The 25,001-nt window shown below is 43.7% G+C and overlaps 10 protein-coding genes across 10 annotated transcripts; 5 read left to right on the top strand and 5 right to left on the bottom strand.

The window, feature by feature from the left end:
• Positions 1–890: 890 nt before the first annotated feature.
• SAMD00019534_075970 (hypothetical protein) lies at positions 891–3,161 on the top strand (the record flags this gene model as incomplete). Its single annotated transcript, XM_012897294.1, has 2 exons — positions 891–951; positions 1,063–3,161. 2 exons carry the CDS (start codon positions 891–893, stop codon positions 3,159–3,161), a joined length of 2,160 nt encoding a protein of 719 aa, XP_012752748.1.
• Positions 3,162–3,915: 754 nt separating this feature from the next.
• SAMD00019534_075960 (hypothetical protein) lies at positions 3,916–5,012 on the bottom strand (the record flags this gene model as incomplete). Its single annotated transcript, XM_012897293.1, has 3 exons — positions 3,916–4,442; positions 4,511–4,854; positions 4,975–5,012. 3 exons carry the CDS (start codon positions 5,010–5,012, stop codon positions 3,916–3,918), a joined length of 909 nt encoding a protein of 302 aa, XP_012752747.1.
• A 538-nt stretch (positions 5,013–5,550) lies between these two features.
• Positions 5,551–6,971, top strand: SAMD00019534_075950 (hypothetical protein; the record flags this gene model as incomplete). Its single annotated transcript, XM_012897292.1, has 2 exons — positions 5,551–5,910; positions 5,985–6,971. Coding segments are annotated over 2 exons (1,347 nt in total), but the record flags the coding sequence as incomplete, so codon positions are not given.
• A 95-nt stretch (positions 6,972–7,066) lies between these two features.
• SAMD00019534_075940 (hypothetical protein) lies at positions 7,067–9,396 on the bottom strand (the record flags this gene model as incomplete). The annotated part of the gene is made up of 6 exons (XM_012897291.1): positions 7,067–7,159; positions 7,219–7,525; positions 7,600–7,878; positions 7,944–8,843; positions 8,955–9,009; positions 9,072–9,396. The coding sequence occupies 6 exons, from the start codon at positions 9,394–9,396 to the stop codon at positions 7,067–7,069; spliced, it is 1,959 nt and encodes a 652-aa protein (XP_012752745.1).
• Positions 9,397–10,291: 895 nt separating this feature from the next.
• Positions 10,292–11,995, top strand: SAMD00019534_075930 (hypothetical protein; the record flags this gene model as incomplete). Its single annotated transcript, XM_012897290.1, has 2 exons — positions 10,292–10,429; positions 10,781–11,995. Coding segments are annotated over 2 exons (1,353 nt in total), but the record flags the coding sequence as incomplete, so codon positions are not given.
• A 27-nt stretch (positions 11,996–12,022) lies between these two features.
• On the bottom strand, positions 12,023–13,050 carry SAMD00019534_075920 (hypothetical protein; the record flags this gene model as incomplete). Its single annotated transcript, XM_012897289.1, has 2 exons — positions 12,023–12,869; positions 12,944–13,050. The coding sequence occupies 2 exons, from the start codon at positions 13,048–13,050 to the stop codon at positions 12,023–12,025; spliced, it is 954 nt and encodes a 317-aa protein (XP_012752743.1).
• A 384-nt stretch (positions 13,051–13,434) lies between these two features.
• On the top strand, positions 13,435–15,272 carry SAMD00019534_075910 (hypothetical protein; the record flags this gene model as incomplete). The annotated part of the gene is made up of 2 exons (XM_012897288.1): positions 13,435–13,913; positions 13,985–15,272. The coding sequence occupies 2 exons, from the start codon at positions 13,435–13,437 to the stop codon at positions 15,270–15,272; spliced, it is 1,767 nt and encodes a 588-aa protein (XP_012752742.1).
• A 60-nt stretch (positions 15,273–15,332) lies between these two features.
• Positions 15,333–19,680, bottom strand: SAMD00019534_075900 (hypothetical protein; the record flags this gene model as incomplete). The annotated part of the gene is made up of 4 exons (XM_012897287.1): positions 15,333–17,443; positions 17,500–17,853; positions 17,931–18,257; positions 18,348–19,680. The coding sequence occupies 4 exons, from the start codon at positions 19,678–19,680 to the stop codon at positions 15,333–15,335; spliced, it is 4,125 nt and encodes a 1,374-aa protein (XP_012752741.1).
• Positions 19,681–21,168: 1,488 nt separating this feature from the next.
• SAMD00019534_075890 (hypothetical protein) lies at positions 21,169–22,567 on the top strand (the record flags this gene model as incomplete). The annotated part of the gene is made up of 2 exons (XM_012897286.1): positions 21,169–21,435; positions 22,394–22,567. Coding segments are annotated over 2 exons (441 nt in total), but the record flags the coding sequence as incomplete, so codon positions are not given.
• A 1,254-nt stretch (positions 22,568–23,821) lies between these two features.
• SAMD00019534_075880 (hypothetical protein) lies at positions 23,822–24,073 on the bottom strand (the record flags this gene model as incomplete). Its single annotated transcript, XM_012897285.1, has 2 exons — positions 23,822–23,926; positions 24,029–24,073. 2 exons carry the CDS (start codon positions 24,071–24,073, stop codon positions 23,822–23,824), a joined length of 150 nt encoding a protein of 49 aa, XP_012752739.1.
• Between the last annotated feature and the right edge of the window lie 928 nt (positions 24,074–25,001).

Below are 25,001 nucleotides of genomic sequence, written 5' to 3'. Positions count from 1 at the left end.
TTTTTGCCCTGGTGATATTAAGATATCCTTTTGGGAGAGATATTTATAAACCTGATTATTTATTCAAAGAAGACCATCTGATCAGTCAGATGTTGAACTTGAAGTTGGCTCTTATTTTATTAATACATTGCCTCTTAAAGATGATGAAGTTAATAATGACCCAAACAAACATACACATAATATCAATAAACACACATACTTATACACAACAAATACACTTATAATCAACAACAACGATTAGGAGGAGGAGCAGGAGAAGGAGGCGATTCTTTGATGGACGTGGCAAGAGTGGTAAATGTGGTAAGTGTTTGGTTAGCCGGTAACATCTTCGCGTGGTAACTTAAATACACACACACCAACAACCATTAGCCAATGACCACTTTGATATAAATGATTGAATGAACATGTGATGTGATTGATAGTTTATCTGTTCGGTCAGTCCCCGTTTGAAGTTGATGCCACCAATTAATCAATCAAACAATCAAACAATCAATCAATCAATCCCAATAACTAGTACGACTACTACATGGCCTACCAATTGATAAATTGGTGAATGGTCAAGTCCTTCCAACAACAACACAAGGGTATTACATCAGCTGATGAATGATGATGGTGATAGTAGTATGTGGTGTAAATGTAGTTGTGGCAGTGGTTGTAGCAGTAGTAGAGGGTAAGAGGGTATGGAAAGGATATGAATGAGGATCAGTAGCTGATCCTTCTTGTAACACCTGGGTGACCAGTCCCCATCTACAGCGCTACAGTAACCGATGAATAGTAAGGCATCCATCATGGGTCGTTAGCTTCGTCCTATAAATACCAAGAGTTATTGTGTACATTACTTTCCTTTGTATCAACATCAACATCATCTTTGATTGATCTACAAACTAACTATGTATACTAGATTTCTCCCAATTGTATTATTATTACTATTATCTCTTGCTGCTCTAAATGGTATGTATCCAATCATTCATTCATTCATTCAATCAATTCCACTTTGACTGGAAATCCCATGACTCTGACCTCCACCCTTCCCTCTCCTTGCCATCCAACACAACATTGTAGACGCAGCCAAGCCAACTACTTACTGCGAGTTTGCACCATCAGACTACTGCCAAACACTTCAATATGCATTGATGTTCTATAAGTATAATAGAGCCGGTCCCATAAACGATAATGAGGTACCATGGAGGAAGTCGTCGGTACTTCAAGATGGTGATCTCGCCGGAGGATACTTTGACGCTGGTGATCACATCAAGTTTGTGTTGCCTATGGCCTCTTCCATGACCATGCTCAGCTTTGCCTACCTTGAGCATGAGCGCAACATAAAGTCTTGCGATCTGGAGGACCTGTTCCAGGAGGACATACGACAGGGCACTGATTGGCTGATGGCAGGCCATCCCAGTCCGAACAAGTTGGTTGCTCAAGTGGGAGATGCCGATGATCACAGCTATTGGGGACCTCCCGAGACCATCACAACCAAGAGGAATATTTATTGGATTGATGAGGAGCATCCGGGAACCGAACTGGCAATGGAGGCTGCCGCCGCGCTGGCTGCCGCGTCCATGGTGTTCAAGGAGGACGATCCAGATTACTCGGCCAAACTCCTGGAGCATGCCGAACAACTCTATCAATTCGGTGATCAGTATCGTGTCACATACGTCGAGTCAGTGCCAGCCGCCAAGCCATTCTACAACTCATGGTCTGGATTCAAGGATGAGATCGTGTGGGCTGGACTCTGGCTGTACAAGGCAACAGAGCAGGAGTCATACCTGACCAAAGCCCAAGCAAACTACGATGAGTTTGGTATCAAGTACATGGCCAAGGGCAACTCCCATGATTGGGATCTCAAGGCACCTGGTATCACTGTGTTGATGGCCGACATCACTGGCAAGCCTGAGCACAAAAAGGACGTCGAGGACTGTTTGGACTACTGGCTACCAGGAGGCGGAGTCACCTACACTCCTGGCGGCCTGGCATGGCTACGCAAGTGGGGACCATGTAGATACGCCGCAAATATGGCATTCCTCGCCAGTGTTCATGGAGGTGACAAGTACACCAACTTCACAGTCAGCCAGGTTGACTACATCCTGGGCAAGAACCCCAAGCAACAATCATTCGTCGTGGGAATTGGACCCAACTACCCAGTCAACCCGCATCACAGAGCCTCGCACCACTCCACCACCAACGACATCAACAACCCTCCAACCAACACATACATTATCAAGGGTGCCCTTGTTGGAGGTCCAGATGAACTAGACAACTATAAGGACGACAGATCGGACTATGTTGAGAATGAGGTTGCATTGGACTACAATGCAGGATTCGTCGGCGCGCTATGCTACATGGTCAATCCCAAAGACAATGAGAAGGTTCGCGCTACCATTAGTGTCCCTCCACCAATCCTCTCACTCAACATCAGTTTATGGTTCACTTCCATATATATCCACGCGGCTGTCGCACTGCCATCGCCTATGTCACATCGACCAAACCCGACCGTTACCCCAATCCATCGTGTGGTGGCCACTACACCACCTCCACCTCCCCCTCCTACCTCACCAACTGCAAAGAAGGCACTCCCACCTGTTCCTCCTCCCTCTAGGCCTCCATTATCCTCGGCACCAGTCAGGACACCGAGTCCCAATCCATCAGCGCCACCTAGACCAGTCAAGAGAGTGGCAGTCACCCAAGAATCGTCCTCACAGCCACATTCAAGACATACCAAGAACATATATGTTGATGGATCACTACAGAACAACTTCAACGACTATAGCTATATCACTCATGTGTTGAACGATGATGGCCTACAACTCAATGGTGCACCATCTATTTCATTCTCGCCAAGCAATTGGGGCGCGATATACCTGGCCTGTCCATCATGTATCAACAGCAATGAGTACAAGAATCTGACATTCTACATTAATGGAGGTGGACAGGGCGGACAGAAGGTGCAACTTGGTCTGGTCAAGGATTCCAACAACTTCAAGACCGTGCCAATCAATCAGCTCATTGGTCAAGACATTCCAAGCAACAAGTGGACACGTGTTAGTGTTGCCTTCCATGACCTTGGCATCAACGTGTCAGAGTTTGACGGTGTATGTTTCCAAGATACCAATGGCGATACTCAATCAAAGTTGTACCTCAACAACATCTACTTGGAGTAATAGGCAGTTGAAGACTTGTACATGTATTATAATAATAAACTCTCTAAGAGATAGAGTTCGACTTGTTTATTCAATCGTTCATTCTTTCATTCATTGATATGAACTTACTCTTTATACAGTTAGTGAATACTTACTTAATTACTTACTTATCATCCATTGATTGATCGGTGGAGTAACTGACTTGACATGGACATGTTCCTGTTGATTGTGGAGTATTGGAGAGGTAATCAATTGTAATAATAATAATAATAGGAGGCATCAAGGAGTGACGATGTCTGATGATGGTAGAGACAACGAACACATTCCTTCATCCATTAGAAGTGGCACAGTGTCGACAAGTCGACTGGCCAGGGACTATGGGTATAAGAGGTTCAATATATTTAGATATATAGATGCGTTGGATGTACCCTTGGTTGTTGTTGTTGCTGTTGTAGTTGAAGTTGTTGCATTGTGCAGCCATCTTACTAACTAAACAAACAAACAAACAAACAACCAAGCCAAACAACAGTTTCGAAAGGATGTTGTCGCTGTGTTGCCGGCCCGAGGTTGGGATGCCTTGGGTGGCCAGTGACGACGATGGATCGTAATTATACAAGGTACACCGTTGGCTATCATCTCCCCCATGGTAGCTAGTGCGACTGTTGTTGCTGGTATGTTGTTGTGTCAATGGAGACATTGTGCCAACAACTACAACCAACTACATGTGTTGCAAAGCGTGGAGGGCATATGCCAGTTGGGCGTCCTTAAGGGGTTGTTAACAACGGATTCGGATGCCTTGGAAGCTGTTGGAGCGCGAACGCGAGGCAACACGAATACGATGTGGATCCTTGTTCTTTCGTTGTTGGTTGGTGATGTACTCTACGATGGAGAGCTCGGGCAAGGGTGGCATCACTTTGGGCTTACGGATAATGGTCATTCGGCGACCGGTCGACGCGCATGTGTAGCCTTGGTAAAGGGTAAAGGTATGGTTAGTTAGTTTGGTGATAATGATGGTGATGGCGGTGTGTCTTTCTTTACTCTTTGTGAACACAGAGTAGTAGGAACCAACTCCGTGGAGTAGCAGTCTGTGGTGACCACTCTCAAGCTCGACCTCTGTAGTCTTGACAAATGGATTAGAGACGAACTCGATCATTCTGTTCTCAATCTCGGTAACAATATCACAGTTTTGGATGAATGGCTTCTTAAAGGCCTCACGGATGTTCTTTTGTAGCAAGGAGAATGATTGGTTGATCTTCTCAGTCTTCAAATACTTCTTTCTGCTCTTGTTGGTCTCTTTATCCTCTGTTTTGATTGATATCATATCAGTGATCAATCACATTATGTTATGTTGTGTTGCCATGGCCACTTACCCTCAACATGACCAATCATCTCTTGTTGCTTGTCAAAGGAGATGTTTCTGAAAGGCTCCCAATGGTAGGCCATCTCGCCGTCTTGATAGACCAGTCGCTCATTCTTCTCGTAGAGGTCGTGGTCCATGATGGCGGTGAATTGGTCTTTCAGCACTCCACCATCCTTTAAGAACTTGGTGTTCAAATATCTATTATATCTCTTTGTGCCTGGCTTACCAGGACTCTCTCTAAATGCCAACGAATCACGGTTGGTTGCAAACTTGCTCTTCTTCTTTGGTGTAAACTTTGGTCCACTCTGGTAGTTTGCCGGTGATTGATATGTTTGTTGTTCAGAGATTGTCAATCTGTTTTTTCAGAGATTGAGATAAAAGAGATAGATAAGAGATAGAAAGATAGAGATAAAGGATCGACGATAACATTAATATATATTACTCAATCAATCATTCATTCAATCATATACGTACCTCTCCCACAACAGTTCTGATATTCTCTTTTCTGCCATTATAATGTTATTTCTCTTGTTATATAATATGTGTCGGTTGTGTTTCTTTAGTTTAAGTAATTAGTGATATATATTATGTAGTTGTATAAGTATATCGAAGTATTTACAATGATTGGTTAATGTTTAATGTTAATGTTGTTGACAACAGAGAGTATGTATGTGTACAGTGCTGTTGAGGTCTTCTGAAGAAATACCAAAGAATGTGTGTTCCTGCTTTTTCATTTTGTTTGGATCTCAGCTGTACTCTGACACACACAATCTATGGTGAGGTAACTTGTAGTGGATGTGGGGGTAACTGAGCGTTGGGTTCAGTTGAGAATCAAACACACACACACGCCTTTATTTGTTGAGATTGCGCGGTAATAATAAATAAATGCTCACTCTATAATCCAAAAGAGGATGTGACTTGAACTATCCAATTCATTTCAATCAATCAGCCAAACAACACAACAACACAACAAGAAAACAAGAGAGATAAAGAGTGAAAGAGAGAAAGTAATATATAGAGATAGGAGAGAGAGAGAGAGAGAGTGAGACAATGGCAACAACAACAAGTTTGGTGTTGGACTCAATGCCAAATGAAGTGTTGTTGGCTATATTGGGATACTTGTCACCTTTTAGTTTGTTCAACTTATCATTGGTCTCGAGAAAGTATCATATGTACTCAAGTGATCATTTGATTTGGAATAGACATCTGGCAGAGTTATCATTGAAACAGACTCTTACATACTCTGATTGCATTGGTCGAAGTTCTCAATTCGTCTCCAGTAGCAACAGTCTACATAGTAAAGGTAGTGGAGGCATTTCCAATGGCAGTGGCAATAACAGTAATAACAATAGTACTGATTCAATGTTACCAAAGAAACAACTATATATTGATAAACTGGAGGAGTGTGCTGTATGTATCCAATTGATTGATTGATTGATTGATCACTATTCTAACACTTATCCTACATGTTCCTGGTTGTGTAGCCAATTAAATGGGAAGAGTACCATAATATATATCATATAACTATTGAGGTGAAGAGTAAATTTACAAAGTCCAAGTTATTTAAGATGTTCTTCTCAAGACAAATGGTAGTCTGGCATGGTGTTGTTTATGGCCTTGGTGAACCAGGGTCCACTACAACCACTCAATCATCATCATCAATGTCACCGTCAATATCAATCATTATATCAATGCCACATTTGACTCAACCAATATTGTCAGATCCAACAATGGTTGCTGAGTTCCAATCGAGCCAGACTCAGATCGACACTCTAAAGTCCTCAGATATTCAACCACAGGTACTACTTAAAGTGCCACAATCAGTCATCTCATTGGAGGACGTCCAACGTTTACGTCCTGGCAACATCATAAGATTCTTTGGCATGTTGGAGAGTGGCGCAAAATATCCAATACCTCAGGGTTACTACATGCACAGGTACATCGATCCCAATGCTGTTGCTGCGGCCCCAGAGAAGGTACCCGCTCACGATGATGACATTGGTGTTGGCGGCGGCAGTGGAGTAGGTTCCTCTTTGAACGAACAACATATAGATATACCAATGGATGGTACCATTCAAACACACAACATACCAACAAGTACATCAGACTATTATACAACAGCACATGACCTTTATCACTATGTCAAGGACACTCTTAGTTCAGTCTACGAGTACCTTTGGAGTTCATTTGCACCAGTATCACGATTCACGCTATTCGACTATTCTTCTGGAAGCAGCAATAATAGTAATAGTAACAGTAATAGTAATAGCAGTATAGACATCATAGATCCTGTTGTGATCAATGATCATAACAATATCAATCTGGAACAGAAGACACAGTCATCATCATCTCCACCACTGCCCTCAAAGATCCAGGAGGTGGAGACGGAAGATACTACAAGTGTGATCGATCCAAATTTATACGAACATCTTCATGTTCTAAACTGTTTGGATATGCAGTTGATATCGATATAAGTTAATAATACATTCTATCACTCTCTTGGTCACGTCGTCGTAATGGATACACGACGTGGACCAAATGTTTATTCAATCATTGATCGATGCATTCATTGTGGAAGATATGGACGTATCTGTTCGAGATGATCCTTTATCCTTGCTCTAATGTCCTCTGGTGTCTGGAACAGTATCTCCTCAAGTATCTGTGAGCGAGGGAGGTGTTAGCACAGGTCAGGACATCATGGACACCCTATTTACATACCAATTGATCATAGACGCGTTTGTAAAGGTCTAGTGCAACTGATGGCGATTTGTTCTTAAGTAGTGCTGGGATGTTGGACTCGAGGATGGCCTTGCGATAGAGTAGGTTGAGATGTCTGGTCGCCTCTCTTCTCTTCTCATCCAGCCAGTTCTTAAAGTTGGCTGTCTCCAAGAACTCCTTATACAGCTCGATATCCTTACTCTTGCTCTCTGATACAAAGGCAACATCGCCCTCTTGTAACGTCTCAATGAACTGTTTAGTATCAAAGTTCTTTAACTTTGGTGGTCTATTGAATACTGATATCGTCCTAATGTGATTGTTTGATTGGAGTGATTGAGTGAGCCATCATGGACATGTTGAGCCAGGTGCAACTATACATACTTGGCCAAAGGTAGAAGTGAGGAGAAGTAACGCTCCAGTGGGATGAGGAAGTTGAGAGTGAGTTGGAAGAAGTGTTTGCGTAGGGTCTCATTGTGCGATGCCATGCAAGTGGCTTGAGTATCGGTGATCTTCTTGAGTATTGCCTTGTCGGGCGAAGTATGTGTCTTGAATTCGGTTACGACCTTTTGATCATTGTTCTCTTGAGATGATGATGATGATTGTTGAAGCGCTTGTTGTATTGTTCTGTCTTTTGGTGATGATGTAGGTGTCCTTCCAAGTCTAATGTGAGTGAGGGGGAGTTAGTCCATGTCCATGTCCAGGTAGTCAAGTCGAGTAATACATACTTTGGAGTTGAACCAATTGATACTATTGTTGGCCAGTGTGATAGGGCCTTCAGGAAAAAGGGATTGGTTACGCCAATGATGGACGCGGGTGGATCGGTCTTGTTTGATGTTGATGTTGATGTGGATGTTGCGGTATACTTGTGGAAGTCGGGATCATGGATAGTAAAGTAGGGACGGTAATCATTACAGTAGTTGAGTGGAGAGATTAGGCTGACGAGGGCGAGGACGGCATCCGAGGAGGTTGGTGGAGTGGGCGACACGACAATGATCGGATGTCCAAGCAACACCATCTCCCAGAGCATCCAGAGCTTGGATGGGAAGCCCTTGAACGAGGTGTATAGGTCGATCGATTGGAGATTGCTCACGGACACCTGTGAGATGTCAGCTTTGAGTGACTGCATCTGTTGCTGTGTGATGACCGGGTCGATTATGTGTGGCGCGCCTGTTGTGTAGGGCACGTGGAAGTTGAATATCGATCCGAGGATGGGCAGCTCGTATGACTGGCCGAGGCGCAACTCGGGCCATGACATCATGTTCTGATAGGCCACCTCTAACAGTGTCTCGCCATGCTGGAAGTAGAGCGGACCGATGATCTCCATCACCTTTTTGAACAGGCCAACAAAGTGTTCGTCGCTGAGAAGCACCACTGACTTTTGGAGATAGCCACGAGGCAGTGATGGGTCCTTCTCTTGTCTAAAGAACACATAACCATATTGATATGAATGAGTGATGTTGTTGTTATTCGCGCCATTGTTATTGTTGTTGTTGTTGGCATGATTGCCATTTCCGCTTCCATTTAGATTGTCCACTGAATCGTCTTGATTGCGACACTTCAGTTTGAATGAGTATATAATATCGCCTTGAAGATGTGAATTGGAGTCTGGGAATGAGAGGAAGCATCTGATCGTTTCATTCATTGATTGATTGATTGGTTCCATCAAAGTGTGAGGGTCAGTGATCAGTGATCAGTGATCATGGTCAATCACTCACTCATTCAAAGACACAACTTACAAGTTCTTAATCTCCTCCTCTCTCATTGTGAGCTTTGGATGACTATAATCAAGTACTACATGAATTGATGTTAGTAGTTGTCTTGATGAATGTATGAATGAATGAGAACGAACATACTTTGCCCAATCTCTAGATCAAAGTTCACAGTGCATAGGGCATTGATCCACTTCTTCTTTGTGATCTTGGACTTGTCCTTGATCTCCAGTGAGTTGATATTGGCGTTGATGCCAATGTTGTTGGGATCATGCAGATGCAGTTTTGTTATTGATTCCAATCTTCGCTCCTCCTCCTCAAACAGATTCATTCGTCGCATGCCATTATGTAAAAGTTGTTGTTGCTGTTGTGACTCTGCCTCAGCTGCTTCACGTGCCTTTTGTGCTTTGAGGATATTCTCCTCCTGCTCAGCTGCTAGTATTGACAATGGGTCAGAGCCAGCCTGCATCGTCGCTCTATCTATCTATCTATATATATATATATATATATGTTTGATTGGGCTGTCTTGGTTGTCTAATGTACAATGTTGATTGTTTTGTTTGATTGATTGGCGATAGTACTGTCAATGAATGAGAATGAATTGTTTGGATATAGGATTGATTGATTGTTTGATTGATAATGAATGAATGTCACACGTAAGTATGTGTATCTGTTTGAACAAATAAATAAATAAATAATAAATTAATATGATTGTATTACTGTATTGTAATAATGTAATAATGAATCGTCTATTCTCTCTCTGTCTGTCTATGTTGGTGTGATTGATCAGAGAGTGTTGGATGGATGGATGGATGGATAGACTGGTCTGGTGATGTTAATGCTTAATGGTGTACAGATGACACACGGTTCACTTTCACCAGCTCGTTCAACCAATACAACACCAACAACACACAATACACTCGATCTAACTTGAAACAAAACCCCTATCCCGAAGCAACCCACCTTGAGTTGTTGGTGTTGTTCACTTGAGCTCCAACAAGTGGGTTGCAAATTAATGAATGAAACGCTCTCACATGATCATTTTCAACGAATTGAGCTTGGTTGACTTACTTAACCAAGCTCAGGTTGTTAACTATCGTTCGGACTCGCGAGTCCTCAAGGTTATTAGTTTTGATCCTAAACTCACCACAACAAGAAATACCTTAATATGAAAGAATCATTACTCTTATCTGATTGATTGATATTTGTTATACGTGTTTCGAAATACATTATTTATATAACTTTGATGATTAATCATCTTAAACTTTGATTGTGATAACAGAAATGTTTGGTCGAAAAAAAAACGAACGAAAGTTGGGTTGTTGAAATTACAGTCCAAAGACGACTTTGAATGATAGTGATATATAGGTAGAGAACAGATAATAATGCGTGACTATCATAACAATGACAATGATGAGCCTCAGGAACAATACATCCCTCATCCATACGGTGTGAAGCCAAAGGGCAACTACTACTTTGACTCATTCAATGCTGACTTTGTAAGATTATACACTCAATCAATCAATCAATCACTCACTCATTCACTAACTCACTAACTCGATCAATCAATGAATGAATAGGTTGACTCTAGGAATAGTGGCTTGGGAATGTTCGCATGTCTTGAGGATCACTTCTTGTTGGACTTGTTGTTTGATCGATTCACTGCAAAGGAGTTGATGACATGCTTGGTACACGTGTCAAAGGCATTCTATTTGTTCGTACATGATGATGAACCTTGGAAGATGATGACCATCGCAGACCATCCCGCTCACTTCAAGTACAATCATTCTTGGAAACACACTTACTTGACAGCGGTACACACGCGAAACAGCAGTAACATCGTGCTGCCAGTGCCATATCCACTGCGTCTGCGATACATGTACTCGGACTATCTGTTCCACATATGGCGTTGCTCATCGGTCGACTTGCGAACGTGGGAGCGCACGGCCACCGGCGGACCCGACACCATTGACCGTCGCGCCAACATGACACATGAGCAGTTCACAAAAGAGTACCTCATCCCCAACAAGCCAGTCATTCTAACAGATGCCATGGCAGACTGGGGAGCCAAACATTGGACACGTGACTCACTACAGCAGCGCACCGGCGACACAAAGTTCTACATCAACTCTGGCGTGTATATGACGATGCGCGAGTACCTTGACTACGCGGCGGCGTCCAAAGAGGAGAACCCAATGTACTTGTTCGATCATTATTATGGCGAGAACATGCCATCATTGCTTGACGATTACTCCACCGATCGATACTTCAAGGAGGACTTGTTCGCAGTGCTGGGCAAGTCGCGACCATCATACAGGTGGCTGCTGGCAGGCCCCGCACGCTCTGGAGCCACCTTCCACAAGGACCCCAATCATACATCGGCGTGGAATGCCGTGGTCACTGGTCGCAAGAAGTGGGTCATGTACCCGCCACACATCACTCCGCCAGGCGTACATCCGAGCGACGACGGTCTGGAAGTCACGACGCCACACTCAATCGTCGAATGGTTCATCAACTATTATGAGCGACCAGATAACAATAAGGATGAGGAGGAGCGTCGAAGCGCCGCGCCCAAGTCACAGCGTCAAACGATGAAGAAGAAGAGGACCATGGCACAACTGTCCATCTCAAGCTCGGACTCTGAGCCGGCACAGGGATACCCCCTGGAATGTGTGCTGGAGGCAGGCGAGATGATCTATGTGCCCTGCGGATGGTGGCATTGTGTGCTGAACCTGGAGGAATCGATCGCCATCACTCACAACTTTATCGACTCGCACAACATACTCAAGGTGATCGACTTCATGGCCACCAAGAAGAAGAAGGATCTATTCGATCAGTATCAGGCCAGCTTCGAGCAGGTCTATCCAGGACGTCTGGCACAACTTCGCGAGCAGCGTGATAAACAACGCGAGCTCGAAGCCGCCCAAGAACAACAACAACAATCAAAAAAGAAGAAACAGTCAGTCTGGGACAAGCTGATAGAGGGTGCCAATCAATCGACATCAGGCAATGGCACTGGCGGTGGCGCCAGCACATTGACATCGTTCTCGTTTAATTTCCATCCAAGTGAATAATAAATGTCTGTCCATCTTATTCTATTCCTTGCCAGCCTTGGCACTGGGCTTGCCCTTGCCCTCCTTTCTGGTCTTCTTCCTGGACTTCCTGGCCTCGGTGAAGGACCATGACTTCTTGGGCTTCTCACGCAGCATACGTGGCAGCTGCCAGCCTTGTTGCATGGCGTTCTCGGCGGCGGCCGACAGGACGACGGGTATCAGCTTACCCTTCTCCTTCTTCATCATCACCTTCTTGCCAGTCCTATTATCGGTGAATATCTTCTTTGATGCGTCAAACACTGTCAACTGCTCGGATGATATCGTCTCCTCAGCCTTCTTCTTCTCTCTTGCCAATTGATATTTGTTCTTCTTTGGTGTCTTTTCCTTTGTTGATTGACGATTACCATTCTTCATCTTCTTTGTTTTGTCGTCTTCGTCATCTTCATTCTCTTCGTCATCATCTTCAATATCTTCACCATCAGCATTCTGATTCTCATCATCATCGTCATCAAAGTTCAAAGGTGATATAGTTGCAGTTATAACATTCTGATCATTCATAAACTCTTGTTGTACTGTCTCTGTAATAGCTGTTGATGTACTTATAATCTTCTTCTTCTTTGTAACTCCATCTCCATCTTGATCTTGATCATCATCGTCACCATCTTCACCATCTTGAACATCTTCTTCTTCATCATCATCAAAGTCATCTTCATCAACGGTTCCTTCACCAATCCTCTTTGCCTTTATGATTGAATCACGATATGCCTCTCTTTGCAACTTTGCCAACTTCTTCTGTTCACGTTGTTCCTCCTTCTGTTTGACAGCAATTCTCTCCATAGCAAACTCTCTTCTAGCCTTCTTTCTCCTGTGGAATCCTGTTAAGTAGTCACTACATACATATATACATTACATTCATTAGTATCATCAATCAATCAATCAATCAATCAATTCAAACAAACATACGTTCTCTGATGATCATCATAGACGATCTCTTTGACCTTGTCACCCTCTGGCTTGAAGGAGACCTTTGGTGCAGCCTTCCTCTTTTTGAATCCAGATCTCTCTGACATTATTATATGTACAGGTAATTATATATATTATATTATAAGTTTGAACGAGTGAGTGAGTGAATGATTCATTCAATCAATCGGTCGTCTTTATCCATTGTATGATTTTTAATTAATTTTTAAAATAATTCGAAAAACACAACAAAACGAACGAAGGAAGTGATGACTTTTGAAGAGAATGAATGATCAAATGACTCAAAGATAGTTAGATTGATTGATAGATAGATAGATAGATAGATAGTAATAATGGCACCATCAACTAACCAAAAGAATAAGAAGACAACTTCAACTATAACTACATCTACAACAACTAAAAATAATACAAAGAAGACGACAAAGAAGAAGAAGGATGACTTTGTTGCAAAGCATTTAAAGGAACAATATGCGATGGATGCACAGTCAAGAGATGATGAGGATGAGGATAGAACAAAGTTATGGAAGAATACAAACCTATTCAGTGTGTCAGAGCTGAGTGGTGAGGTAGATGATGAGAGTGATGATGATGATGATGACCAAGACGAGAAGATCAAACAAGAGGTGGAAGACGATGATGAGGATAATGATGGTATTGATGATGTACCAGTTGGTCAAAAGAGAAAGAATCCATCAGAGTTCAACAATGATAATAATAATAATAATGATGATGATGAAGATGAGGATGAAGAGAAACATGATGAAGTGGATACACCAGTACATTTGAAGAGTATACCAACTGGAGCGAGAAAGTACATGAAGGGCAACATAGTACCAGCGACAGGTATCACCAACCCTGTTCTCAAAGCAAAGCTCGAGAGACAAGCTGCCAACCAAAGAACAGCAGCCATCTCTGCCCTCAAGGCTGAGATCTTGGTCCAAGCAGACGCTGGGTATGTTTGATTGATTGATTGAATGATGATTGATTGAATGATCGTGCACTAACATGCCTCTGACACAACAGATTCATCCAGCCTGACGAAGGTGAGAGGACATATGCACTGACACAGAAGGACATTGTAAAGGCTGTGGACATGCAGTCAAAGAATAAGGTGTTTGACTTGACGTTGGATCATGGACCTTACACTTTGGATTACTCACGCGATGGAAAGTACTTGTTGATGGCCGGTGCAAAGGGCCACGTTGCATCACTCGACTGGAGGAATGGAAAGAAGATCACAGAGACTCATCTGTCTCAGCCAGCACGCCACGCATGCTTCCTGCACAACGAACAGATGTTCGCCGTCGCTCAAAAGAAGTACACATATATATACAGCAGCGCTGGCGTGCAGCTGCATCAGCTCAAGGCGCACTTTGACCCCAAGTTCCTCTCATTCCTGCCGTACCACTTCCTTTTGGTGAGCGCTACGAATCGCGGCAAGCTCGTCTACGAGGACATATCGATTGGTCGTGTACAGGGCAATCACTCATTCAAGGGCACCCTGTCGGCAATGTGCCAGAATCGCTCCAACGCCGTCATTCAGCTCGGCTACACCAACGGCTCTGTCGACCTGTGGGTGCCCAAGGCACACCAGCCGGTCGTCAAGATCCTCGCTCACAAGACCGCCATCACTTCCCTCGCCACCAGTTTGTCGGGCAACTACCTTGTCACTGCTGGCCTCGACCGCATGGTCAAAGTGTTTGATCTCAGAAACAGCTACGAGGAGGTTCGCACCTTCAGCGTGAAGAACGTGCCCACGTCCATGGCACTGTCCGACACAAACGTGTTGGCTATTGGCAACGGACGCCAGGTATCCATATGGCAAAACCCATTCGATCCAAGCATTAGCGAGCCATACCTTATCCCCAAGGTACATGACAATGTTACCTCAGTCAAGTTCTGTCCATTCGAGGATGTCATGACTGCCGGTCACGGCAAGGGTATCTCATCAATGTTGGTGCCAGGCTCTGGTATGGCCCAGTACGACTCACTGGAGGCCGATCCATACGCAACCAAGAAGATGAAGAGCGAGGCCGAGGTGCACGCTCTGCTCGAGAAGATCCCATACGATATGATCTCGCTGGATCCCAACGTCATTGGAACGATCAACCAGAATGTCAGCACCGAGGAGAAGAAGCACAAGCGCGAGGTCCAGAAACAGGTCGACAAGAACAGAGTCACCGTCGATCACAAGAAGGTCGAGGCCATGGAGGCCAAGAAGAGGGCTCAGAAGGAGGCCCGAGAGCGCGAGATCTTGGAGCCAACCAAGACCAGGAGTGCTCTGTCTCGCTTCGAACAAAAGAAGAAGTAATAATAATAATAATATTAGTAACACAAAGGGTAAGGGTTTATTTGTTTGGGTAAACATGGTTTACATGTTGTCCATCTTGACTTCTTGCTTGTGCCTCAGCTTCCTGTTGAGCATTTTAGCGGCCATTCTGATCTCACTTCGTTTGAGTATGGCCACGATGACGAGGGCCACACAGACGGCGCCACAGACTGCAACAATGATGGCGATCTTGGCCTCGTTGCTCAATCCACTACTACTAGAACACTTGTTGGCATTATAATTCTTGTCCACCAACACGGAGAAATCGGGATCAATCATGCCCGTGAAGCGGAAGTATGGCATGTCCATAGCAATAATTGATTGGCCATCGGTTGTACTGTTGTCATTTCCATTACCATTCATCAGGATGTTGTTAATGATGGTTGGGCGTCCGTCCACAACACCAGTGTCGATGAATCGGCCGTACAGACTGTGGCCGCGGACATTGAGTTTGATCCATTGGACGCGACTGTTGATCTGTCCGACATCCGAGCTGGACGAGCAGTCGTCGATCGTGTTGTTGATTGAGGCCGTGAGGAGGACGCGCAGAGTGTTGACCGTGGAGTTGAACGGATATTGGGTGATTGAGATTGAATACTTGACGGTGGATGGCCGCATCGTATATAGTTTGTTGGCAAATGTTACGTTGGCCTCCACGTTAAAGTAGTCGACGCGAACTAACACGCTGGAGGGTGTCCTGGTCGGCAGCTTGGAGACGTAGTTGAATGTCTGGCCATAGTTGGTTGTAACATTGGAGTACTCCCAAGTCGATGTCAGGTTATAGCGCTGGAAGATATCGCCAGTACTGGTCAACTCTTGAATCTCCACAACGGACACGCCGGTGGAGAAGTCAAAGCTTGTGGTTGGTGCATTGGGATTGTGTTCGACGGGTGTGTCAACGATCTCTGACTCACATGTTGGACCGTACCATGGCGGGTTGCACACGCAGAGAGCATTCACACAGCGACCCTGGTTGCTACATGGTGGGCTACCCGGACATGTCTGGTTGCTGTGCAATGGGGGTGTTGTTGGGCGCTGTGTCGGGACAATCACTGGAGGTGGGGCGATATAGGCCACAACCCTGTAAACATTGGACTCGACACCCAGCGTGATCACCTTGATCAGGATGGACGGGCTGCTGAACGAAGAGATACTGGCAACGACCAGTGGTCCACTGACAAAGGATGTTGGCACCTGCTGGAAGCTGGTCGCATTGCCTGTGTAGTCTACCATCAGGATTGTTTGTGTCGAGTTGATGAAACCAAACTGCTTGCCGCGAATGGAGAGCAAGCCACCACGGCTGGTGATGTCGCTCGCTGAGAGGATGACGGGGCCTGTCAACTTGAACTCTGTCGTGATGTTGATGTAATCAAGCATCAGCACGGATGGGATTGAGGTGTAGTTGTAGCAAGAGTCGGGCACGCCATAGATCGACATTGTCAGACCATATGCGCCAAAGCCATAGGGCAGCTGCTCATTGATGGACCACCCTGTGGTGGTGTCCGCAATGCTCGTAGTGTACACAGCTGGGACGGCAATGGTATCGCCATAGACTGAGTGGATGTATACAATCGGTCTATGATCGACATTAAAGTTTAAGATCCTGGTGATGCTACATTGTGCAGAGGTGGTGAGGGTAAAGGACATGCTGATGTTCCTTGTCATTGATGCCACATTGATTGTCGCTGCCGGATTCAATAGTTTCATTTGTGTAGCACTTGGCGGTGTTGTGACTACAATGCTCGAGTTGCGAGGGACTGTGTATTGGCGCAGAGAGTACATTGGCGTGTTGATAATGTTCAAGAATGGATCAACGTTGGGTGCGGGGTTGGTGTAGTTCTTGAATGACGAGGCTTGATTGCCTAGATTGTCCGTGAGAATCAGCTCCAGTGTGTAGTTGACGTCCATTGGCGGTTGGAGATTGGGGAAGAACTTGATGGCGTAGATGCCGGTGAAAGCATCCCCACCGACAAACGAAATGAATCTGGTGATATTTTGAATGACTGGGTACATATCCGTCCAAGCGTAGGCTTCCACATTCCTGATGCCAGACTCCAAGTCCTGGATTGCCACATACCACAAGTAATAATTATCGCCAGTAGCGAATGGAATTTGAGTGATGTTGGCCACCATCGGTCCCATCAAGTCGGCAACTATATTGATTGATTGATTAGTATCCAAGGCAGGGGTCAGGTGTAACAACACTTACATTCTGAAACAACATTGAGGTAAGCATTGTCCCCAATGGATGGGTTGGAAGCCAGTAGTGATGGGGTCAAGGGGGTTGGGTCAGAGTGGATGACATAGTTGACGGGTCCTGTGAATAGTCGCTCGCGGACTGTAATCGGAATGATATAAGATTGTTGATTGGCATCATAATAACCCTGGAATATGTAGTCCTTTGACTCAACGCCTTGATTAACAAACAGTTGGAAACGAGGTGCACCAGTCTTCCAAGGAGTGGGCACCTTGATGGTAAGGGTCGTGCTCTTTGGACCATTGCTCACATCCAAGTTGTTGGGTTGGAAACTGAAGCTCTGGATCGTATTAATATCGAGTGAGACTATATGTAATTGATCAAAGTAAGTATGATTGATTGATTGATTGATGGAGTGAGTAACTGATTGCGTGATAACATACAATATGGAAGTCTTGTCAATTGAGTGTTAAAGTTTTGATTGATTGGCATCCCCTCGAGGAATGATGCCTCGATCATCTTGGTGTCGTAGAGTGACAGTTTGAATCTTGGTAGATAGTCCATTGTGGTTGGCATCTCCAATTCTGCCTCGTACACTCCATTGACGAGGTCACCAGACACCAAGTCAGCGGTTGTAATCACCTGTCCATAAGAAGTGGTTGCCTTCAAGAATCCCAATGCGCAAGTAATGCTAAACTGAACAATACATGAATAAGGACCTGTTGGAACCACAACGAATGAGTTCATATGAGGAACGTTAATCGTAGGTGCTGTTGGCGATGGGATGTCATGAGTGAGTGAGAGAGAGTGTCAGTAAATGTATGAGTGTGAAGTGAGGGCCGGGCGGGCGACATCCTTACTGTTCGGTTTGATGCTGTAGACAATCCCGCCCCCGACATAGATGTCGGTTCCATGGTAGGCTGTCACGGGGACTTGGACCTGCGCCACAGTGGTCGGGAAAGACATGGCAAAAGTGAACTTGTCTGAATGGTAGGATGAGCTCGATGGGTAGCCATAGGGGAAGGGCAAGGTCTTGCCATAGACGTAGACATTGGCAAGCTTGTCCGGGATGAGCAGTGTCATATCGATAACGTTTGTTTTGACGAGATCGCTGTTGCCCGTCATCGATGTTAGTAGCTTGATGAACTTTCTCGTGTACATTATCGGACTGGCCAATGGTGATACCGTCGTGGCCATTGAGAACAGTCCAAATGATGAGGAGTTCGATGTGATCCAGGGCATTCGGTATTGGAGCAGTGAGTTGCCTGGGTTGCCAAGCAGTTGCTGGACGGCCGACACGGGACGGCCAAGCGAATGATCAAAATATACCAGTCGATTGTTGGACAGGGCCGTGACATATGTGTACACGTAGTTCTCGGCCAACTGCTCGCTCACCACCGTGTTGTTGGCGATCACATATTGGACATCACTGACGAATGATTGCAAGCTGTCCAGACGCAGCGCCACATTGGTCTGTGTGGTCGCAGCTCTGCCCGGGGGTAGCATGTAGCTGATGTCCACGGAAGACGGCAGACGAAGTACCGCGCCAGGCTTGGCCAGAGGCGTCAGTCGTACGATGTACAGTGGCGATTGAGACATTGGGCCAGCCAGCACCAGGTCGCAGGCAAGCTGTATCGGTGCCGATGTGTTACAGACCAAATTAAAGTCCTCGACCTCTTGTGAGAAGCCGAACCGGACCAGTGCTTCGAATGAGGTTGTATTTTGGTTGAGGCGGGCAACGGCTGCGTGCGAGAGGATTGCCGGTTTGGTATCCGCGATGTAGGTCATTATCAGCGTGGAGGGCATATTGTCGGTGGAGGAGTATGGCGAGTAGTCGATGCGTATGTTGTCCGACAGCCACATGTCGATGGTGATAGTTTGGAGCACCATGGAGAAGACGCCGATCTGGACCTTGGGTGGCTTCACAAATGAGGGACATGTGATGTTGAACGATGTGATCGGATTCGTTGTATTATAAAGTATCATCAATCTTATTGATTGTGATGGTACGAATTGTACCAAGCCTTTCTGGGACAGTGTGAGGTTCATCACTTGAATCATCGCGTCGACACCTCCTACTCCTCTGGCGTCATCCTTGAATGTTGTTGTAAGGCAGATGATGCCCAACAATACACAAACAACCAAACGTTGTAATATATGTATTAATGTTACTGCACTACTGCTGATGACCATTGACTTGATTGATTAAGTACTATGTATGTATCTATGTATATATATAATGTTAGGTTATCTGTTTGTTTAATTGCAATACATGTACACATAACATTACATGCTCATTAATGCTTACTTACTTATCTTGCCTCGATTGGTTACCAGTGCATAGGATAGGATGAATGCAAGCTTAGGTTGATAAGAATGAATCCCCCAGTAATGACATGTCGTACATGAGGACAACAAGTCCAGTCCATTCTTGGCAGAGAGACCTTAATGCGATTCGTGTTATAACCTTTTCTCAACCATTTGTCGTTGTACAACACTTAACATCGCTCAGTTTATCTGCAAGTCGTAATCTTGGATACTTTGTTGCGGGTACTTTATTGAAATATCTATTTATTTCGACGCCTGTCCAAGACCTCAACCTTACAAAGACTGGCACAATCTAATTCTTGTCTCTAAGTCGTCGGGGATTGGTGGGCGGGGGGTGATGTGGCACAATGATGATGATCAATTTCATTGTCCGACAGTCAGACATTTGTTTGGACAGGACCAGACTGGTGTTGTCCTGAAATCGACATACACCAATTCAATATCTTTCATTGATTCATTCATATAATTATAAGATTGATTATGATATAATAATGTATACAATCATTCATTCAATCAATCACATCACATCACTATGAGATACAATCACACTATTCTATATCCTAAGATGATGATAGGATACCATTTATAAGGAAAACCAACCAATATGAATGGACTTGACATTCATTCGATCTTTCATTCATTCATTCATTCATCCAAACAACAAACAGTTCAGCAGCAGAACTCAATCTCCCTGCACCCAGCTAAAGGTCCAAGTATGTGAGGCATGTATCACCCAGGTGATGTTGTTGGCGAGATACAATGACACACTTATAACAGATTGATTGATTGATTGATTGATTGACTCAGATCAAATGTTGATTGAAGTCGATCTCCAATTGGCCCTTCTTCCCTACATTCACCTTTAAGTGTTACACTATTAGGTAGTGCCCATACTACATGGTAGGGTTATCATTAATCAATTAATCAATCAACACCCATGTGTTGTGAGTGCCTGGCCTCATGAAAGCCCCTTTCGATCAGCTGATCACACCCCGAGTGATTGATCAATGACCTGGGTCGAGAGTGATTATGTATTTGTGTTTGAAAGTAGTGGTGTGAATGAATGAATGAAAGTGATTGAGTGAGAGTGTGTGTGAGCTTGGGAAACAGGGACATCTATATGATTGATACCCTCCATCAGTCCATCATCGTCGTCATCATCATCACCAACTGAATCTTCCTAGGTTCTTCTTTGTTAACCTCACTATCTCTCTCTCTACTTTGAATGAATGAATGAATGTGAATGGTGGTGTGTACTATGCCTAACCATGCCTTGCCTTGGTAATCAATCAATCAATCAATCTAGCCCCCATTATATATTACCATCCAGCTACATCGAGTGATCGATTACAACAACAACAACAACATCAAACAACCCTACACCTTTTGGATCACTACACTATAATCCATCCAATCCAATCCAATCCATTTCATACCAGTCCAAAGTGTTTGATTCAGTCGACTCAATCACTGCCTATTTCAACTCACAACAGTCAGTCCCAACTGAATCCAAACAACACAATCATTCAATCATTTGTAAAGAGACAGTCGCGCCCCTATTATAACTTAAAGGTTATACACGATAAACTAATCTATAATCTAAAAATAATTATAATTAAGTAAGTAACTATACTACACTATATATCTTCCCCAACATTTATTTTTCATTCTTCCATTCATTTTATCATTGTCAACATAATATCTACATTTGTCCATCTTGTTCCAGAACATTATTATGTCATTCATGTGTCATATTCATTCATTTATTCATTCATTTAATGTATTCATTCATTCAGATTGACTTGAATGGGTGATCATTTGACAGATCGCATTGTTTACTTTGGACTTCTTAGTCCACCTCCTGTGTCTGGTAACATATTAGAGACATAGAGATAGAAGAGTGAAAGCAGTTAATCATTGAATTGACACTGTGTCAACAAGTTTCCATAACCTTTCATTGGTCCAATGAGACCCATGGAGGAAAGGAACTTGCTTTGGATTTTTTTTAAATTGTCCAATCAAAATTCGGGGGTCACCCCTTCATTCCAAACATTCATCGACAAACCCTTTCACACCCAACGTCCAAGACAGGGCATGATGGAGATGGTCATGTACCCGCCGCAAATGGATGGACATCCACATCACCAACACACACTCTGTCATACACACACTCACACAGACAGAATGGTCGATTTATTAATAATCGAACTGGAAATGAACATGGTATGCCCTCCCCGATACATATTGGAGGGCCTTTCCTGCAAAGGTACCATGGTGGTTGATGGATAGGATAGGTTGGTTGGTTTGTTGTAAGCCATTGCTTGCTTGCTTACTTAATCACACACTCACACATCAACTCATTGTAATTTCAATATGTGGATGTCCATTCATTATTCAAGCATTACATCATACCCAATCTACATCAGTGATAATAATAATAATAATAATAATACTTTATTTATATATAATATATTTATAAGTATCACACACACAATTCCAATATTAATTAATTAGCCTTTGCATCAATCGACAGCCACACACACACCTACTATAATTCCAATCGATTTATTCGCAGTGAACACTCGTCTTCGACGACATTTCATATTCTATCCAATCACCTATATTCATCCCTGACATACTTGGCAATATACCCTCAGAGTCATTGACAGTTCATTGGACCCTCCCTTCAATTAAGTCCAGTCAGTCTACCACTTTAACTCTTTTCAAATCCATTGAGATACTCTCTCTCTTTGTTACATTGACAAGTAATACGAAAGGTAAATATTATTATTTAAGTTATGCACACTATCCATTATTCGCCACCCTCAAACATCCACCCGAATCGGGTAGATCACAATCACCATCAATCAAAAGATATTATTTTATTTTGTTGTTGATGTTGGATATTTATTTTAACATGCAATGAAACACATTTATTCGTTGTCGGCACTTATAACATCGACTGGTTCCCAAACCAACAGTCACACCATCACATCAACAAACCCATGATTCACTAAACAACAACAACCCTCGAACCCTCCCACCAACAATCCAATCAATTAATTAATCATTTTTTGTGTGTGTTTGATTCAAGGAGCATATGAGCGGAGTGGCTGTTGGGTTCCCAAAAAATCAATATCACAAGGGTTTCCTTCATGTAGTCGACAAGACTATGACTGTTCTCTTCCATACAGTTTTGTGTCCTCTCATCTAAACAAACCGCAATCTTCAACATGCAACCTTTATTCGATCAACCATCAAACAAATATACACTTCAGGTTTGTAACTCTTTGTTTATTATTAATTCGTGTTTGTTCACAAGTGAGCACGTGTGTTCATGTGTGGGACCTGTTGTTCAAAGGATCGGCCTTACCGATCAACTTAATGATCGAACAAGGCCAGTACCCGACCCTACCACACTCCACCCCCAACATGAACAACTCGCGCGACATTGTACCCGAGACCAGTTTGCAAACTGGATGATATTCACATGCCTGATTGACAGAATGAATGACTGACCTCCAAACCCTTTTCAAACATCCATCATTCACTGTTCTTTAACCCAAAGTTAGCCTTTCTATCCACAATCCGAACAACCTTCTTCATAAGGTAGGTCGCATCTCTGGTCCATTGTTCTCATGAGCAAAGGCCTTCATCTCTATCATCTATCCACAACTCCCTCACAAACAGTCGCTGTTGCCACATTGCTTGTTGCGTTGATTGTGTTTCGACTGTGTTCTTGCTTTGTCTGGTCAATCAAGGCAAGGTACCCCCAACCACGCATAGCCTTAATACAGTCACACACACAATCTATCTTTGTGATCGTTCGCACCCCAACAATCACTTTGTGTGTGCCTGCCCCGCAAGCCCAATCAAATCCCTTCACACACTGTTCTATTTATTATTTTTTTTTAGTTTTTGCATGATTGATCGTGAGCTCGTGCGAGTGTGATCCAGCAAGAAATCAATACCCCACGCCAACTCCTCACAATCACATCAACGAGACTCAACATCCACCAACCATCACACCCTCCTCATCTGGCTGTCTGTCTGTCTGTACACTATGTATGTGTGTCTTTGCCTTTGTGACTGTGACTGTCTGTGTGTGTAACTGTTTAATTTAAAGAGGTGGTTTGATCAAGATCAGTGTCGTAGTGCACACACACACAATCCACACTCTCTCCCTCATACACACACATACACACATACATACTTGTATCCCTTTACATACACATAATACAACAACAAACAAACACATAATAATATATACCACCATCAACAACACAACAACACACAACACACCATAACACAAACCAACCAACGACGTCGTTCCAGCCAACCATCACTTGGTTCAACCCTCTGTGGCTGGACGCAATTTAAAGATTAAAACGGAAACAGCAATCAATCGCCTTCCACATCACATTCCGCCGGCGTCACTTCCAAACTCTCCAACAACCAAACATCACAACACATAATATATATTATATATATATTACATTACACTCATACACATATATATATATATCCCTTTGTTATCGAAACAATCAGTCAATCCAATCAATCAATCAATCAATCAATCAGTCAATCAATCATTTCTTAGTTTAGCGATATATATTTACATCACACACAGACACACACGTGTGCCTATAGCCCACCAACCATCAGACGTACGTCCTTACAACAACCAATATACACACCACATCCATCAATCAAACAACAACAACAACAATCATACATACAACATAAGACAGACATAGACCTGTCTACGCCAATTCCAACTCGCATCTACTACCTTACCGTATTTTGTCCCTACGGACTCCAAGAGGCACTCACACTCGTCCACATCACATCACTTYCACTTCGCGTGCACATCACATCACTTCAATCACTTCAATCAATCAACAACATTCAATCAAATCAAACAGGCACACACGCATCCAATTATTAACGCGTTTCAACCATCATCATTTGACAGCCAACCAATCAATCAACAAACAATCAATCAATCCAGAGTTGACACCAATAGGCACAAAGCATCCCATTATCACATTCATTTCCAAACAAGCACTGGATCCTAACTAAAAGGTAATGTCTCTTTGGCCGTCCAACATCCAACAGTCTCATTAGACATTTGTTTACTCGTGTTTGTTTGTCTGTCTTGTCCCTGGACATGCGATCGGACACTC

Source organism: Acytostelium subglobosum (assembly GCF_000787575.1).
Source record: "Acytostelium subglobosum LB1 DNA, scaffold: scaffold15, whole genome shotgun sequence".
In the NCBI taxonomy this organism is placed as follows: domain Eukaryota; phylum Evosea; class Eumycetozoa; order Acytosteliales; family Acytosteliaceae; genus Acytostelium; species Acytostelium subglobosum.
This window is presented reverse-complemented; position numbering and strand designations above follow the sequence as displayed.